The sequence below is a fragment of the Mus caroli genome, unplaced genomic scaffold (genome assembly GCF_978045245.1).
Source record: "Mus caroli unplaced genomic scaffold, Mus_caroli_1 scaffold_12, whole genome shotgun sequence".
In the NCBI taxonomy this organism is placed as follows: Eukaryota; Metazoa; Chordata; class Mammalia; order Rodentia; family Muridae; genus Mus; species Mus caroli.
The window spans coordinates 38,788,928-38,806,999 of NW_028227267.1; the positions used below are offsets into that span (position 1 = coordinate 38,788,928).

At 44.6% G+C, this 18,072-nt stretch overlaps 2 protein-coding genes across 3 annotated transcripts; both read right to left on the reverse strand.

The window, feature by feature from the left end:
• Nucleotides 1–3,390: 3,390 nt before the first annotated feature.
• On the reverse strand, nucleotides 3,391–17,980 carry Rnase4 (ribonuclease A family member 4). Of its 2 annotated transcripts, none has more exons than XM_021181475.2 (2): nucleotides 17,822–17,980; nucleotides 3,391–4,733 (listed from the first exon to the last, which is right to left on the reverse strand). In XM_021181475.2, the coding sequence occupies exon 2, from the start codon at nucleotides 4,717–4,719 to the stop codon at nucleotides 4,273–4,275; it is 447 nt and encodes a 148-aa protein (XP_021037134.1). In that variant the 5' UTR covers nucleotides 4,720–4,733; nucleotides 17,822–17,980; the 3' UTR covers nucleotides 3,391–4,272. The 2 variants fall into 2 exon arrangements, with proteins under 2 accessions (XP_021037134.1, XP_021037133.1); XM_021181474.3 differs by lacking the exon at nucleotides 17,822–17,980 and adding an exon at nucleotides 12,780–12,908.
• On the reverse strand, nucleotides 7,501–12,909 carry Ang (angiogenin). The gene is made up of 2 exons (XM_021181476.3): nucleotides 12,780–12,909; nucleotides 7,501–8,119 (listed from the first exon to the last, which is right to left on the reverse strand). The coding sequence occupies exon 2, from the start codon at nucleotides 8,099–8,101 to the stop codon at nucleotides 7,664–7,666; it is 438 nt and encodes a 145-aa protein (XP_021037135.1). The 5' UTR covers nucleotides 8,102–8,119; nucleotides 12,780–12,909; the 3' UTR covers nucleotides 7,501–7,663.
• Nucleotides 17,981–18,072: the final 92 nt, after the last annotated feature.

Below are 18,072 nucleotides of genomic sequence, written 5' to 3' on the forward strand. Positions count from 1 at the left end.
CTGATTGGTGGCACCTCAAGGTTTCTTCTGGATTGAACTGCTGTTGCTGATTTACGTTGGTCTAGAATAGCCCCAAAGAACTATTTCTAAAAAGGTCTGCAACCCCCATTTCCTATTAATCTTTCTTTTCCACAACCTCTGGTGGGTGGTGGGCTAGAGGGAAGGTTGAAGCATTTAAGAGCCCTTATTAAAGTAGGTTTTTAAAAATACTCTATATTTGCATAGTAGCTTAATCACAGGTAATGTTGAAAGCTGACTCAATGATTCCAAGAAATGTATGATCTTTTCATAGATTGTTTTTTAACCCATTTTAACCCTATTCTTCAACATCCAGAATGAAAGAGCTCATCAACTTCATTACAGTATTTTTCTTTAAAGCAAAATCAATAAGTTCAGCAAGCACCTAAGTCCCTATTGTTCTTTAAAGTTAAGCAACTACACCAAGTGCCCCTTTATACTCCCTCCTGCACATTCCTTTGAGGTCAGGAGGTACCAGACATTGAGCCCTGAGAAACAAACCCATAAGAACAACTTTCATCCTTCTAGGGGCATGATGCTGTGTTTATGCCATGTAGCATAACACGCACTGAGCTGTTTCCTAATTGCATTAGTATATGCCTGAATCTTAGAGTATGAGCCCGCTCTCCTCATACACTCCCCAAAGAGAAGTGTCCTGATATCTTACTCTTCTTCCATTATGCCATATCATTCTAATTCCTTCCATGTATGTTCCTGTATATGGCAGAGGGGATCAAGCCAGTCTAGCTTCTTAACAGAATCTGCTTCTGCTGGGGCATGCCATTCATCCTGTAAGTCATGTGCCCAGGGAGTCAATTGAGGGTACTACTCTATACTTATTAACTGAACTCCTGCCCTCAACTACCAAGGCCTCAGACTATGAGTCTGGGAACAATGTTTCTCTAGATTGTGTGTTTTCATCCTTGGGACCAGGTGTAAGTGCCTAAGAGTTTCTGGAACCGTAAACCTTTAGCTTCTGTGTTTGTTTAGTGACCACCCCTGTATACATTCACATCCTCTACAAAGCTCATATAGAATTTCCCAAAGGAAAAAGGCATACAGGGAACTTCCACAGCACACAGTGAAAACCATCAAAGGAGGCTGAAGGATTGTGATCTTCGACGTCAATAGGCTAGACAAGCAGCTGAGGTCATTAGCAACTAGCTAATGCGATTGAATGGTTCTGATCCTCTGGAGAACACTGACCAATACAAACACAGCAGAGGAAGTTAGGGGAAACGAACATTTTAAAACAAAATAAATATAGATAAACAGCTTCAGAAAAGTTCATAGCCCAGTATGGTGGCGCATACCTTTCATCCCAGTATTCAGGAGGCAGTGGCAGATGAATCTCTGTATACAGCCTGGTCTACATAGTGAGTTGCAGGGCACCCAGGGATATATACTGAGACCCTGTCTTTAAAAGATCAAACAAAAGCTCATTCCCCTCAGGAGCTCATGGGAAAAGTTGGCATCAGTTCATTGCTGGAGACAGCCATTGCCACACAATGGTCCCAGCTTATCTGGAATATTGTGAAGTTTCTGGACACAGACCTGTTACGAGATGACAAGCAAGATTTGAAGAAAACTCAGAAATACATGGTGAAGCTGGGCCTGGTAGCATAGGCCTGTAGTTATAGCTATGTGGGAGACAGTGCAGAACCAAAGCCTGCCTGGACTACAGATGGAGGCATGCACATGCAAGCTTCTTTATGCACATCTTTGACTCAGCTTACAGGTTCTTGACATAATGAGTCCATTTTGTATTGTCAGCTCTTCCACTTCCACTGGCAGAGATGATGCATAGGGTACGGTCTAGGGCATGGTCCATTCCGTGGAGTGTCCGGGTTCCTTTGGGCACTTCATTCGTGCAGTATCTTCACATACTCTTAGATACTCTTGTCTAAGAGATTTATAGAGCTGAATTCCCAGTTGCTCTACCCTAATCCCTAAAGTCTGGTAAGAAGGGCAGAAAGTTTTAACTCTCCAAACACCTGGTGTTTTTAGTGACTTGCTTTTCTTGAGACTACTAAGAGTCTTTCTCTAAGTCACTTCATTAGCATAAATGCAGGTGTGATCAAAAGTACTGTGAACAACAAGACTGTCCTGTCATTCAGGAAATGTCAAGCAGGAACTGAGGGTCAGAACTAAGGCAAATACATGTCCAACTCCTGAAAGCGCCCAGGAGAGAACTCTCCTCCCATCCTATTTCCTTACTCCAAATGTATTTATACAGATGTGTTGTTGGGAGGAGCATTTCCTCTTGGACCAACTGACATTCCATGCTTCAAGTATTATTTGTTCATTTGCATAATTGTCTTGGAGTACTTACTTCCTGCCTGTACTTTGTGGGACACTTTGCTCAAGTCAAGTAAGGGGAATTCAGATCAAGTCTCATTTCCTATTTGCTATTATTCAAATACCAGTTTAGTCTCTCACACATACACTTCTTTTAGCAGCCAGCATCTTTAGAGTAATGTTCTATTAAATGTCCAAAGTGGGAAGGAATGGGTGTTATCAAACTAGGCTCAAGGCTTTACTTTTGTGGTCCCAAGAAGTGAGATCTGGCCATTGAAACATCAAACCAAATAAAAAAGGTAACAGTGGAATGGAAAGTATATCTTTAGCCAGTGTAAGTGTGCTGGTAAGGCTAGGAACCTGGCATCTTTAGCCATTTCCAAGGCACTAGCAAAAGCAGTAAGAACATACAGGGGACGGGGCCAAGCAGTGTTAAGCAGTTTCTGTCTGACTAAGGTCTGGTTAACTATTATCTCAGGTTAGACAGAGTCATTGTCTGGGCCAGTGAGATGCCGCATAAATGATAAAATGATTGCCCTAACAAGTCTGACAGCCTGAGTTCCATCCCTGGAATTCATGGTGAAAAAAGATAACCTTTGACCTCTTCCTGAGCATCTGCACACATGCATGTACACACACACACACAATCCTAAGGAGGAAAAGCTATTACTCTGTTTATCCATCAGGCCTGTTGATCTTGGACTCCACTTGAGCACAGAAGGCTCAGAAAGGAAAAATCACATGCATCCAGAAATATTAGCCTACTGTTGGTCATCCATTGGGTATACGCAGCCATAAACATCAATAATGCTAAATCATGCAACACACTCAATTTGTTGCATAAAGAATTGGTGCTTTTTAGCAAAGGCCACTTCTGAGTTCTTATTTCAGGTCTTGTGTATGAGAGGGATCACTTTCAGTAGAGTAAAGGAGACAAAGTCAGATGTCACATGATGGATCTAATGGCCATTTGTATTTGACCAGAATGTATAGGGACACTAAGGGACATGAGAGTTCTTAGACTAGAGAGGAACTGAAAAAGAGCAGGAGAACACAAATCCCGACACAGCTGGCTCAACATACAGCTCTTTATTATACTAAAATATTGAAAATCTTTCAAAGGAGAAGGATAAATGAATTTTAGTGATTTACTACATTTTTCATGTATTTAAAAAAAATCTTAGAAGCCACAAACCAAAATAATACCAAGTAATTCTCATTTTGGCAATATGTTATTTCCAAAATCTCTATTTTAATTTTATATGCATTGGTGATCTGCCTACATGTATGTCTGTGTGAGGGTGTCAAATCACCTAGAACTGTGTTACAGACAGTTGTGAGCTGATGTGTGGGCACTGGGAATTGAACCTCGGTCCTCTAGAGGAGCAGCCAATGCTCTTAACCACAGAGGCATCTCTCCAGCCTCTATTTCCAAACTCTTAGTGGCTTCCCTAACGATGACATTTTGGAATAACAGAAAGTATATATAATGAAGTGGATAACACCTTTTGTGAGTAGCCCATTCAGTTGGATTTTTGTCCGAGATCTTCCACTGGGTATTTTGTTGTTGTTGGTTTTGGTTTTGGTTTTTTGCGGTCGTCAAATCCTTTAACTACAAGCTTCTACATACAGTGGCAGAATTGGTAGCAAGGGGTGTTAAGAGGACTGGAATGAGACCGCTTGGACAGAAAAAACTCTCTATAATAGCTGAGATACTATCTGAATACATGTAATGCATAAGATCCAGGGGATAGAATCTGGGAGAACCAAGCCATCAGTGCTGTGAGCAGAGGCGTCTTTCTTCCCTTGGATGGGATGCGCTTAACACCATGGGTTATATTGGATATATGTGAGTATAAGGCACGAGCAAAGGAAACAAAGCCTGGGGCCACCACTCATTGCTGGTCTCACTGACTCAGAGGTCAACTATCAGCTGTAACAGCTGCAGGACAGCACTTATCTGTCAAAGTGCACTGGGACCTCTGGTTCACCCTCACAGGCAATGACAACTCGCCTAGTGCTGGTTCTTGCCCTATATCTACAGTTGGGGGCCTTGGAGTTCCCTGTCTCTCTGCAGTCCGTGACCTTCACTACACCTTCGTGACAGTTCATCTGGCCGTTCTTGCACGGGATATTGGTGGTACTGCAGATGCCACGAATGTTCCAGATGTCCTCATGGATGAAGGTGTTGAAGCGTTTGCACTGGACAGAAGTCATCTTCCGTCTCTGCATCATCACGTTGCAATAGTTGTCATTGCCACCTGTCGCCTGAGGGTCCACATGCTGTCGAAGGAACCGTTGGTACATTCGATCCTGGCCATAGGAGGGCTGTACAAGCTCTAACCCCAGCAGGGTCAGCACCAAGAGCAGAAGCAAGGACTGAGTCCTCTGTAGATCCATCATTACCTAGAAAGTGCCTGAGAAGAAAACAAGGAGAAAGGATGGTAAGGACTGGGCTCTGGAGAGGTAATGAGAAAAGCAAACTAAACTCTTAGAACCCTCTCTTCCCCCTCCTTCTGCTTAAGATCTCCCCCTTCTTCCTGTTCTTCCCTTTTGTACCCCTTTCTCTGAGAATGGCTAGTCTGTCAACATGGCCTTCCTTGAAAGCAAACACTGTTCTCTTTACTAAGTGACAGGTGTACAGCTAACAGAACAAGTCAGAACAGACATGACTGGGTGGTCAGTTGCCCAGGCCTGCCTAACTAGAGTATAAAACAAGGAAAGATAAATCTACATGAAACTGGAGTTTGGGTTTTGTAAGAGAATTAGCTAATATGATCTTTAGGGAGTGCTTGGTGGTCTGGAAACTTCAGTTCCCAAAAGTGTAGATAGACTCCGATCAAAGCAAACTTACGTATTGAGTTGAAAGCTCTACATCCAGGAAATGAAGGAAGGTAAGGCAAAACAAACTTCCATCTAGTTCCCCTCCTCTCCTCTTCCTCTCCTCTCCTCTTCCTCTCCTCTCCTCTTCCTCTCCCTCTTCCTCTCCCTCTTCCTCTCCCTCTTCCTCTTTCTCTCCTCGCCTCTCCTCTCCTTTCCTCTCCTCTCCTCTCTTGTGCTAGTGGACTAAATCACATCTTCTGGGGAAACTCTACTCCTCTCTTAAAAACTAACACTGCGTTGGCCCAAGGCTCAGTCAGGGATCTTTTGGAGGGATGGGGTGGGAAGCAGGGGATGACAACAGTGAGACTGTTTTCTGGGCACAACAGGGCACGTGCACATACACACTCACAGCTGTTGAGACAACATGCACAAGACTCAATCCGGACAAGATCCCAGCCCTGAGGAGAGAGGTGGGCACGAAGTATCACTGCTACCTGAGAATCTATCAGTACGTGGTAGTGGCTTAGAGAGGAAAATTCAGCTTTCTTTAAGGGTGTGTGACTTCCAGTAGGCATGCTCCAGTAGGCAACCCCACACCCAAGAGTATTTGAGCAGAAGAAACTGGACACAATGAGTTTTAAAAAATAAAAAGGGAAGTCGTGAAGGTGAATGGGCGTGATAGAGGGGGACAGATCTGGGAAGAATAAAGAGAGGAAAGTGAAGATGATCAAAATATACTGTATGAAATTCTTAAAGGATTAATCAATATATTATTTAAACAAACAAAAGTGGATAATAAAGGTCTGACAGTTACTTTCCTGCAGAATGCCTAGGAGGTGCTGCCATCTGGTGGCCAGTCCTCAGACTGACTTGCAGGTTGATTGACAAGAGCAAATAAACATCGTTCCTCATACAAGAGAAGAGGGCACCCCAAAATAATGGTCTTTCACTGAAGGCACAGTCCAAGAGCAGTCTCCTTCTGAGATGGCTTGATGTATACAGAATCCACCGTGCTTGCCTTCAAAGATGCGGCTCCAGATCACACACTCTTAGGGCTTAGGAAATGGCTTAGGGCTTACTCTATTCTACTTCAAGCCCATGCTTTAATAAGTGACAATTGCCCGTATCAAAGGAAAGCACTAATGGGAACAAAAGGGAGACACTCAATGGGAAAAAAGTGGGGGGAAATATAAGGGGCTATGAGAAGGGGAAGAAACCCCTTACTTGGCAATCTGGCAAGCAAATATTCCATCATAATGAGCAACTGCTTAAAGCCTTCACCCCTTGCCAGTAGTAAGCCTGCAGTTTTCAAGAATGAAGAAGAAACCTTCTTTTCAAAAAGATGTGTACTAAACCCCTTATGCAACCCTGGTGCGCCTTGATTCTACCTTTGCAAATTATAATTCCACCCAAGACACTCCCCGAGCCACCCTATGATCCCACATAGGGATTAAAAGATAAAAAGGGGTCGTGAGGTGGCTCAGCACTTAGGAACACTTGCTGTTCTCGCAGAGGACCCAGGTTTGGACAAAAGCATTCACCATGATCATCTGTAACTCCAGTTCGGGGGATCCACCACCTCTTCTGACCTCCCTGGGCACCAGACACACATGTGGTGCCCATACATACATGCAGACAATACACATATAGTAAAACAGAATGCACATAAAATAAGTAATACTCTAAACAGAGAGACAGAAGAAAGGCGGGATGTCCTTTCGACCTTTTAAGGTGTGGCTTGAGAGGCATTGAACGTATGACCAATATGAAGGTAACTATATACTACTCTCTGTTGGGGAGCCCATACCCACACTTGGGTATGCCTCGCTTCCTAACTGCCTCCCTCACAACCTTTCTGTTCACAGCCCAAATCAGAATTATCACTGATAAAAGTCTCCAACTCTGCTTCATGAAAGCTGGTTCTGAAATTTATTTCTATGTGAAACTATGAATCGGGTTTGGCCAGAGTTTAGGTCCTTAAAACAATTAAGGGGGTGCATTAGGTTGCTGAGGATGAGAGCTGTCCCCTGGGTGCTGACAGTCTCAGGCTGTACAGGAGGAGAAGGCAGGGGGATACCCTTGGTGTGCTGGCTCTTGATCCTAAACTCCTTTCCAAAGGGCTCCTTTAGTGACCTATTACTTAATAGACAACTTGGCTCCTTTTTAATTCCCTGTCCTGTCTGTAAATCAATTTATCATCCTCAGCACCACAGACAGATGAAATCTACCTTCCCACTGACCAGCAGGTAAGGAAGAATATCTCTCTGTGTTCCAGCCCCTTTCCCCTGGGGAACATCGAGGAGAGAAAACAGGAAAAGCTAAATTTACTCAGAACTAGTGATCTTCCAGACTGACTCTTAATGGCTTTTGAGACATCTTTATTTCTGTGCATCGCAAATCAGGAGACATATGTTTTAGATAGTTCATTTTCTGGCCCCTGACAATGAACGCTGGAACCAGTGTTCTGGGCTATGAGGGGAGATAAAAAGAAAACATAGCTAGGCCTGTGCCAGGGGCCTGCTGACTATAGACTGAAAAAAGACTCATCGAAGTGGACCGGCAGGCCATTCTCACAGGCAATAACAACATGTCTGAACCCTGCAGAGGCTCGGTACTGGCATGGAGGACGGGGAGACCCTCCTGTGTGTTTGCAAGTGGTGACCTGGAAGGGAGACTTGCTCATTCTTAAGTTTTCTCTGTAAGGGCTTCCATTCGCTCCACAGATGGCCTTGATGTTGCTCTTGTTGCCATGGATAAAGGTGTTGACATCTTTGCAGGGTGAGGTTAGGCTTCTTCTCTTCATCATACGTTCACAGTATCTGTCGTCCCGGCCCTTTGGCTTGGCGTCATGGTGCTGAGTCAGGATTTTTGTGTACCTGGAGTCATCCTGAGCCAGAGTGGGAGGGATCACAACCAGACCCAGCATGAAGACCAAGAACAACGGGCCTGGGCTTATCGCCATCTCTTCCAACAGAGATTCCTGCCAAGGGCAAAAAAGCAGGAGTGGTCGGCTGTAGAAATACTTTCTAACTTAGACTAAGTGGGTGGAGACTTTCCTTTCTGAAAGAGCATGATAAAGCTACCTAAGTGTCCTCAGCTACCTAATTCTATCTTGGCCTTGGACTTCCTAACTGACTCCATGGCACAGCCATCTTGCTCTATTCCTTAGGTTCACCATCACCCATAGTATAACAAAATCTATCAATATTCTTAATTCACCTATTACTTAACTTGATAGCAAACATTACCCAAGTCCCTATTGGGCCCAGAAACTGTGCTAGATCCTAGGGCACAAAGACCTTTAAGATATACCAAGGGTAGGTGCAGTATATGTCAGTAAGGTCCAGCTACTTAGGAAATAGAGACAGGAGGATTGCTTGAATCCTGGAGTTCAACACTAGCTGGATAATGTACAAGACCTTGGGTTTTTGGGGGGGAGAAAAGGGGGTCGTCAAGGAAGAAGAAAGAAAGACAGAAAAGCACAGAACAGAAATGTGGCATCCATTGGGGAGGCATGGGGGTTCCTGAGGCAAGATGGATGATAACACAGGAGCTGAGAGCTATAAAGAATGACTTGTGGGGATCGAGAACACAGGACAGCCCGTGCCCCAAGGCTATTGAGATGGGATTCCAGGCAGTCACTCAGTTCCACACCAATGAGGAAAGCTGTAGAGAAGATCACCTTAGGATGAAGGGTGCAGGTCTACTTCTCCCAGAGGGCAGAGTTGCTATGCAGTGCATAGAAAGAATTGAACACGTTGTGTGGTACCTGAAATGGGTCTACAAGAGACTCTTACAGAGCAAAATGGGGAACTCAAGCTTCATCTTCAGAGGCTCTTTGGATGATCTGAGAGAATATTTTCTAGTGTCTCCTACATTTGTAATACTGCTAACATAGGCAAATGATCTTACAGTGTGGTAAAACGAAACACAAAACAAAACAGAGATCTCTTTATTAAGGCAAGGGACTTAAAATTCCCTGTGAGATCTTTCTGAAGAGGAGAAGAGAGAAGATTCCTACTATCACCTCCCCAGAGTTCTCAGCTTACCCTGCGCCACACACATCCACCAATGGCACACCATAGGATCAAAGGGGTCTTCTGCTGGAGTTTGACCTTCGTATGGACTTTTAAATTGTTATTTCTTAGGAAATTTGAAATTTTGAGAAAAGGGAGATAACAGGGAGATATCAAGCAATTTCTGATCATATCCTTAGTTCTTTGGAGAAAATACAGAAAGATCATCCTGAGACATAAAACCCTCCTCATGGTGGGGCTGCAGAGATGGCTCAGCAGTTAAAAGTGTATATTACTCTTCTGAGAGCCTGAGTTCCAGTCCCTGCACCCATACTAAGCTGCTCACATTCACTGGCAACTCAGGCTCCAAGGGATCCAACGCTCCGGCCTCTGTGGACACCAGGAACTCTCTTACACATACCTGCCCACAGACACACGCGCATACACTTAACTTAAAATAATAAAAATAAAACTTTAAAAAGGTCACTACAGGGAGGAAATGGCCAAGTAAGTAAAAAGTCGGGCTCCATGACAAGCACTTGTATTCCTGGTGCTCTGGAGGTAGAAACACGAGGCTCCCTACCAGCCAGCATTGTAATTGGTGAGGTTCAGGTCCCAGAAAGCATGGCACATGGTACACGGCGTCTGAGAAACCTGCACCTCCACACAGAACCCAATCATATCAGATGACCATGAGTGACCCCCACATTTAACAGGAAGGCTGAGGTCCTGGCCCTCAGGCTATAATCTTCTCAGTAGTGCAGGGGCAGGAGTATAGCTTGGAATCTAGGAGGTCAGAGGTCTAAGGCTCTACTGAGCATGTGTAAGATGGGTGATGGAGTGGGAAGTGAACTGCCTTTCTTTTTTTTACTTTAATACTTTTTATTAGGTATTTTCCTCATTTACATTTCCAATGCTATCCCAAAAGTCCCCCATACCCTCCCACCCATACCCACCCACTCCCACTTTTTGGCCCTGGCGTTCCCCTGTACTGGGGCATATAAAGTGAACTGCCTTTCTAATTAGCATCTCACACTAGCCCATCCTTTCTGTTTCATGATGACCACAGACTCAGAATAAGGCTATAAAGAACACCAAATTCTCAGTCATTTCACAGCGCTGAAATAACAAACTTCCATAAAGCATAGCAGAGTATGATCTGTAACAGAATCAAATGTGAGTGAGTGAGTGAGTGTGTGTGTGTGTGTGTGTGTGTGTGTGTGTGTTTCGTTTATTGAGAAGAGATGGTGCACACGTGCAGAAGGCACAGCCACCCCTAAAGAGTTACCAGCATTTACTTGTGGCGACTGCTTCACCAGAGCTGCTGGGCTCCATGACACCCACTTGCTGAGCTCTTTATGTTGTCTTGGGATGCTCTTCCCTGGATGTGATTTCTCTTTTAAAATGAGGAAGATCTGAATGTGATGCTGCATGCATGCCTGCAGTCTCAGAGTGGGCAAGAAGAACTGGGGCAGGTTTAGGGACTAGCCTGGCTACCTCCAACATAAGCAAACAAAATAACAAGAGCTGGTAATACTCAAAAGGATCAGCAGGTGGCAGCAGTGGATAGGGATGTTGCCATTCAATAGCAGGACTGTTGGCTCTTGTGAACAGGCCAACCTATACTTAAACCCAGGTTGTGGGGAATGGAAACTGGTAGGCTCACTCAGAGTGCCTAAACTTGTCAGGTTTTGGGTATTTAGGACACCAAAGCAAAAGCCATAATGTGGAGGATCCTAATGCTAAGGCTATCATAAAGCAAACACTTACCAGCTATCGGGTTTCATGGCTGCTGTTTCCAAACACACCATGTGATCTTAGGGAAACAACCATTTACCTGTCCATATTTCCTGCTGCTCTATAATCTACAGCTGAGAGGGGTCTGTACTCTTTACTTGAATCATAGTGCTGGCTTCACAGCAGGCTCTCAATCTCTCTCTGATAGTTTCCTTCCTGTTTCTCTTTAGGCCTATGCTTTACCATCCATAAATGAGAGGGTTCCAGCTTTGAAAGTCTGTGGCTCTTACTAGGCTAATGGATTCTTTACCGGTTTAAGGAGCCAAATCTAGCAACACTGGAATTGCAGCGGCAAATTTATATAACCTTAGTTGATGGTACAAGGTACTAACTGGAAGAAATCTGTGATGGGGTGACCTTGGTCCAGTCTCACTGAAACACATCTTCCCTGAGGAACTCTGTGTAAGTCAAGGCTCTGTACCATGAACACTACACAGGGGTGTTTCATCCTAAAAAGTTACTTGCTACTTAGGCTTTGAAAAGTCTCAGGCCTATGTGGCCAGGAAAGGGGTTACTTGCTTCTAATTTGCAGAAATTCCACATTTATCTTTACCAACTCACCCAATGCAGTCTCTCATAATGGTTTCTCTAAAACACGCAGGAAGCAACTTCCAGCAGAACACCTCAACCACCAGTGTCTCCTGTCCACTCCCTTGAAACTGTCTCACTGTGTGTTTAACTCTAAAACTCCCCTCAAAGCCAGACAAGGTATAATTGTGAGAAAACAAGCGAGAGTGGTATTGTTAGGGAGTGCAGGTGTAAATCTGCCATGGCCAGAGGTGCTGAACCTTAGTCACATACACAACGACGACTGTCTTTCGGATTTCTGCAGTGGAATAGTTCTAGCTCTTGTGCAGACTCAGTTTACCCATTCTTTACCTAGTAGGGTTCACAGGAATCAACCTCTGTTTCTCTGGGTTGGCAGTGCTTTGTAGCCTAGACACGTAGCAAACTACCTGCAGCAGGGGTGCAATGTGATAAACACCCTTTTCCTAGGTACACTCTTGCTACTTTGTGTATCTTCATAATAGTCCAGCTGGACCAGAACACCCTGTGCCTGGTCTTCCTCCTGTCTTTCCTCCTTTCTTCCCTCAACCTACCATCTTTTGATCTTGGTTCATGTTCCACTTTGTTTTTAAGGAGCATCCATAACTTTTTCTTTTTTCTTTCTTCCTTCCTTTCCTTCTTTCTTTCTTCTTTTTTTTTTTTTTTTTTTTTTTTGTTTTTTTTTTTTGTTTTGTTTTGTTAAGGAAAGAATCGAGTAGGAAGTGCTTCTGAAAGTACTTCCTGATTCTGGGTTTTCCTTTTCTTTTTCTTTTTCTTTTTCAAGACAGGCTTTCTCTGGGTAGCCCTGGCTGTACTAGAACTCACTCTAGATACTAGGCTGGGCTCGAATTCAGAGATCTGCCTGCCTCTGCCACCCCAGTGCTGAGATTAAAGGTCTGGGCCACCATCACCAGACTTGGGTTTTTCTTATTATTCCTGCGAAGCCACATGTTTGTTATGGAAGGAAACACGGCAGCTCACATGCCCTTCTGCCAATGGCTTCCTAAGCCTCTGGGGGCTTTTAATCACAATTTAAGAAACCCCCCTATATCTCCATCTCCTTGCTCGAAATCCCGTTAATTGCTTCCCTGATACAAACCACACCAAAGAAACCTGTTTTCATTTTAAATTTTGACTCTCGCTTGTTTTCTTTTTAATGCGCGAGTTTGAGTCCAGAAAGCATAAGGGGGGTTAATCTGTTTCACTAAAATAGATGAACTGCTAGAAAGAGCACAGAGGAAAAGAAGCAGAGAGTTGAGCACCCACAGGGAAGAATCTTACCAAAGCTGGCTAGCTTTCCTCCAACAGGGGGCGAGTCTAGCTGTGTGCTCCTGGAGACAGTGTCCTGCAGTGTCAAGCTAGAGGCTCCTCACAGGCTGGTAATATACAGTGCTCGTGTGATGGGGTGGGGAGAACCTATCTAAGGATCTCTACTTTGGCAGAGACTTGTAAACCAAGGCCACTAATCATGGGCAAACAAGGAGTCATTCACCTTTCCCCTGAGCATGACTGAGTCAAATATTAACCACCTGGTGGACCAGACATTTCTTTCAGCGATGATAATGTTTGCTAAGCACGGCCTTTTGTTCCTAAGCTGCCTCTTTCCTTATGTGTATGGTCCTTATCCTTGCTCAGGGTAGGACTGAAGTTTCACTGTTCATATGCCATAGATCCAAAAACGTATTATCCCTGACGTTCAGGCCAACTTCAGGAACTACTTTGAAAGAAGTCTAAAGGAAGGAGTAAGGCAACTGTGCCCCACCTCTCCAATCCCCAGAAATACATGCAGCACTTCCTAGGCTCCTCCTCCCTCTGTCCATCCACTGGAGGAAAAAAATATGGCTACTCAGCTTCCTGTTCTTTAAAGCAGTGTTGCAAAACCAGCTGTCTACATCTAAGCATTATGGGAACCAAGTACCGAAGAAATTATGCATGTCTGCTCTGCTCGTGAGGAAACTCTAAGATCGAACAGTAGACAAGCCACGGGGTCAGACTTCTAAAACCCAGAAAGTACACAATGAGGTAGTGAAGAAATCTACTAAAATTGTTCTTCTAACAGATCCATCTTCAAGGCTGGACAGATCACTCAGTGGTTGCAGGCACTTACTCAGGTTCAGTTCTCAGACCCACATGGCAGTTCACAACCATCTATAGTGATGCCTTCATCTGGTCTCCCTGGGCACTGCATATGTGTGGTACACAGACATACATGCAGGTAAATAAATACATACAATTTTAAAAGTTACCATATATTTATCTTGTATATAGGGCAAAGTTGCAATATTTTAGCTCGTTGTCATTTTCTAGATTTTGCTCCATCATTGTGTAGGTATTTATGTGTGATTTAAGCTGTACTAAATTCTAAAAGCAAAAATGGGGATGGGAGACCTACAGGTTGTCAGTGGAGTAGAGGTGGAGGCAGGGGCAAAGCATCTCTCACTGTGTGGGAACCATGCTGGGGATGTCTGAGGTGAGTCTGGGCACAAAAAACGAGAGCATCAGCTGACTCACTGTAGCAGGAGGAAGAATTCAGCACTCCAGCATCTTCAGACTCCCTCAGCAAGGCTGTTCCTCTGTGTGGCAGGAACAGGGAACCCTCAGAAAGCAGCAAAAATGCAAGCAGGCAGCTTTGGGGCACTGACTTGCAGGCATGCTCACACCTGGACTTGGGAACACTTGGGGAAGACTACACTGGTATAAAGGACCCATAGCACGGTCGGGATGGATCTGGATTTACTTCAGTAACTGAAGAAACGGGCTGTCAACATTCCTTTGAGTTAGTTAATCTCACTGTCTCTTCATTGGGTAGATCCTTTCCAGAGAAGAATATTTACTTACTCGTTTCTATATTCACAGTGACTGACACATAAGTCCTCATCAACTGATCTAGAGCCTCTAACCACGAAGAGACCATTCTGGGCTTCTCTTTAAAGGTTCAGAGATACAAGATTTGTTTATTAAATAAACTTGATTGCTAAGCCGAGCAATCTCTGGCTATGGGAGCTGGCAGATACTTCCCCTGGAGTCTGATGAGGTCATTGGAGATGTTGCAATGGACCTGGGAGTGTTCTACACTTGCCTGAAAAGAGTTCTGAAATCAGTTAGTTTGCCTTCACCAATGAGCTTTTGTTCCTGACCACGTAGTAGACTCTAGGAGTGTAATGTCTTTTAAAAAGCAAACCCCTAATTCCAGCAGCACTTGGGAGGCAGAGGCAGGTGAATCTCTGTGAGTTTGAGGTCAGCCTGGTCTACAGAGCTAGTTCTAGAACAGCCAGGACTGTGCAGAAAAATCCTGTCTCAACAAACAAGCAGGCAAGCGAACAAGCAATAGCTGCCCAGAATGTGCACATCCAGATGGATACACTTCCTAAGAACGGGGCCTGAAAGCTTGAGTAGGAAGAGTGGGTGGCATGAGGACTTGGAAACGGCCCAAACCTCAACACTTTCCAGCTTTGTTGAGACACAGCCCAGCTTGAAGGTCCCCTTTGTCCTTGTCTGCTCCCTCTCCATCCTGCACTCAACCCAACTGTGAGCTGAGAGGAAATGAGAAGAAGACTAAGCTGTTATAGCCTAATTTTGGGGTACTAGGATCTCCTGAAAGGGAGACCTAGTCACATCCTGACCAGTGTCCATTAGACAAGTGCCAAGCATTGTTTTGACAACTGCCAGCATTTAAACTGTTTCAGATGTGCAGAGAAGGATAGCACTCAGGGTCTTCAGGGTGAGGCCACTCTACTGGGATCCAACCTGGCACGGAAATGCTCAGTGTGCAAACATACTATGTATGGTGGTGCCTCTTTTAAATTAATCACACATCACTTTTAAACAGATGTGGAAGGATTGAGTGCTAGAGTCGTCACCCACTCGTTGTTAGGAGAACAGCCAGTCCATTGCAAAACCTGGATGGCCTCATCAATTCCCGGGAGAAATATCAACCAACTCCCATAGCCAGAGATGATTATATCAATGTGGTCTTTTTCTCTGATAAACAACCACAAAACAGAGGCACTTCACCCTCACCTACAGCACACACGCAGACACAAAATCCACTAGTCTGACGCACTAACTTGCCCAAACACAGCAGCTTCCTTTTTCTTAAGAGCAATGTCAGCAGAGTACCAGGGAGCAGCCAGGGACAATTAGCAGTTAGCTGACAACTCGGGAGATTTAGAACATGCTCAAATCCCTGACAAAAGGCCAGGGCTCTTTCTCTCTCTCTCTCTCTCTCTCTCTCTCTCTCTCTCTCTCTCTCTCTCTCTCTCTCTCTCTCTCTCTCTTTCTTTTTTTAAATTTTTACCCAATTTGGTCCATATTGAAACAGAAATGGGTATTTTTTAAAATTTTATAATTTATTAAGATGGAAGGAAAAACTCTGTGTGTGTGTGTGTGTGTGTGTGTGTGTGTGTGTGTGTGTGTGTGTGTTTTCCAGGGCTCAGACCTAGGACCTCACATATGATACATAGACTACCATTGATCCACATCCCCAGGCCTAAATATTGTATCTTTGTCAGTAATTTTAATTAGTATAAAACAACTACCAAATTTTAAAAAGTATTTATTAAAATGTTTAACCTCCTGAAAGCCATCCTCCTTTCCTGGAATTTTGTCTGTCTCTTCTCCAAGCCAGTAATATCCATGACACATGGGGCATGAAATTCTTCTTCTAATAATACTAGTGTTGGCACCTCCCCCCCCCCCTTTATACACAGTGTGTGTGTTTGATTCAGTCCTCGGGGCTCATTATAGAGTAGAAGGCATGGGGACACTAAAAGTTCCTTTACACTGCTAACATACTACTCAGTCAGTAACCAAAGTAACAACTGGAAAAGAAAAGCTCACAGGAGGGCCCCCTGAGGAGTGGGGGCTCCCCTGGGTCAGGGAGAATGGGAACAAAGACCTGATGATATCGTACATTTCCAAACAGGATACAAATTAAACATTTACTTCCCAACATACTCAGCTCTGCTTGCAGCCACTCTGAAAGTAACTGCTTACAGAGAGTGCTCTATACTCAGATGTGCACACAATGGAAGATCTCAAGACATGTTTTACCAGCCTGCATGGTAACACTTTTTAATCCATGCTTGGAGTCACAAGAAGAATGCCTCCAGTGGACAGCTCCATGGTGTTTTGTGGGGTGCAGAAAGAACATGGGTGAGGGGGAAGCTCACACCCCGACAGGCTAAGCCATTGTTGAACTGATGACTCCCCCAGGCCTGATCTCGGATGGTTGCTAATTCACTTTTTCTAATCACCCAGGTTAAACTAAACTTCAACTCCACATTCTCTGAATCATGTGACTAAGGTCCCACCGTCCCATGAGATCAAAATGAGCTGATCTCTCAACCTCCACTTTAAGGAAGAGGGAACTGAAGAACAAAGAACGGGACATTAACTGACCAAGGAGCATTTGTTGTCCCTGTGAATGGAAGCTTTCCAATGCACAAAACAACTTTTATGATTTCTAGAAAAATCAAAACTCATGTTTAAAGCAGTATTGAAAATTACTTAACACTGATTATACCCATAACTCTCCAAAACATCTGATTGTTTATCATCATATTGTTTCTTGAAATGAAACCGCTGCGACTAGCAACACTAACTGGCTCAGAGCTGGGTGGTGCTCGTTCTTTGAATAGCTGAGGCAGCTTTTTGGAGTTTGCCAGAGGCTGTTCAGACTTGTCTGCTAACTGAAGTTTCTAACGACTGCATGTATGGACTGGCTATGAGATTCCTGCCATCACAGACCAAAGGACTGGCCCAGTGAAGATGCCCCAATATAGGGACAAGGTTTCTATCTATCCTCCATCCGAAACAAAGATGCTCCATCGTTGAGCTGGCATGGTTTGATGTACTGTCTCAGACATACCGGATCCCAACTGTTCAGTTCTAAGAAGGCACCGAGGATGCTGTTGACCGGTCTCCAAAAGTTTCACAACACACTTACACATGAGTTAAGGGAGGGAGACAGGAAATACAAAACGAAAACACCACAACCTTGACATACTTGCATAACAAATCTGATATCAACCTAGAAACCCTCAAAATTTTCCTTATCTGAGCAAACTCGGGTTTCTTGGAATTCCTCCCTTCGAGGATTCTGCGGTCCCCTATGAGCCCTGGTTCTAGACAATGGACATCCACGCTGGACTCTGGCAAGATGCGAAAAGCTAACTGTGGAAACAGCGTTGAGCCCCACCACACCTCAGACCAGCAGTCAGACCTGAGAAGTCGAGAAGTCATCTCCCAGGAGCCTCACAACTGTTCTTAGTAGGAAGGGACTTCCATAGCCAAACCATGGAGGGACAGAAGTAGAAACTCACCTGGACCCGGGACTGGAGGCGGCGGCTTTGTTTCTCACTCCTTCCTTCCTGGTGGGATGGCGAATAAAAGAATGAAATTTCCTTTGGAATCTCGTCCCCGATATGGGTGAGGTCGGCGTTGCCTGGCCACGCAAACAGATTGGGGCGGGGTGCAGAGGAGTGGAGGGTGGGCGTTCCAGCCTCGGTGGCTGGAACCGCACCCCATTCTTCCAAGGATGCCCCTCCCCATTGGGTCCGCCTGCAAAACCCAA

Bases quoted from the DNA above. Each gene is read 5' to 3' on its own strand.
- Ang (XM_021181476.3), bottom strand. From the start codon at position 8,101: ATGGCGATAAGCCCAGGCCCGTTGTTCTTGGTCTTCATGCTGGGTCTG.
- Rnase4 (XM_021181475.2), bottom strand. From the start codon at position 4,719: ATGATGGATCTACAGAGGACTCAGTCCTTGCTTCTGCTCTTGGTGCTG.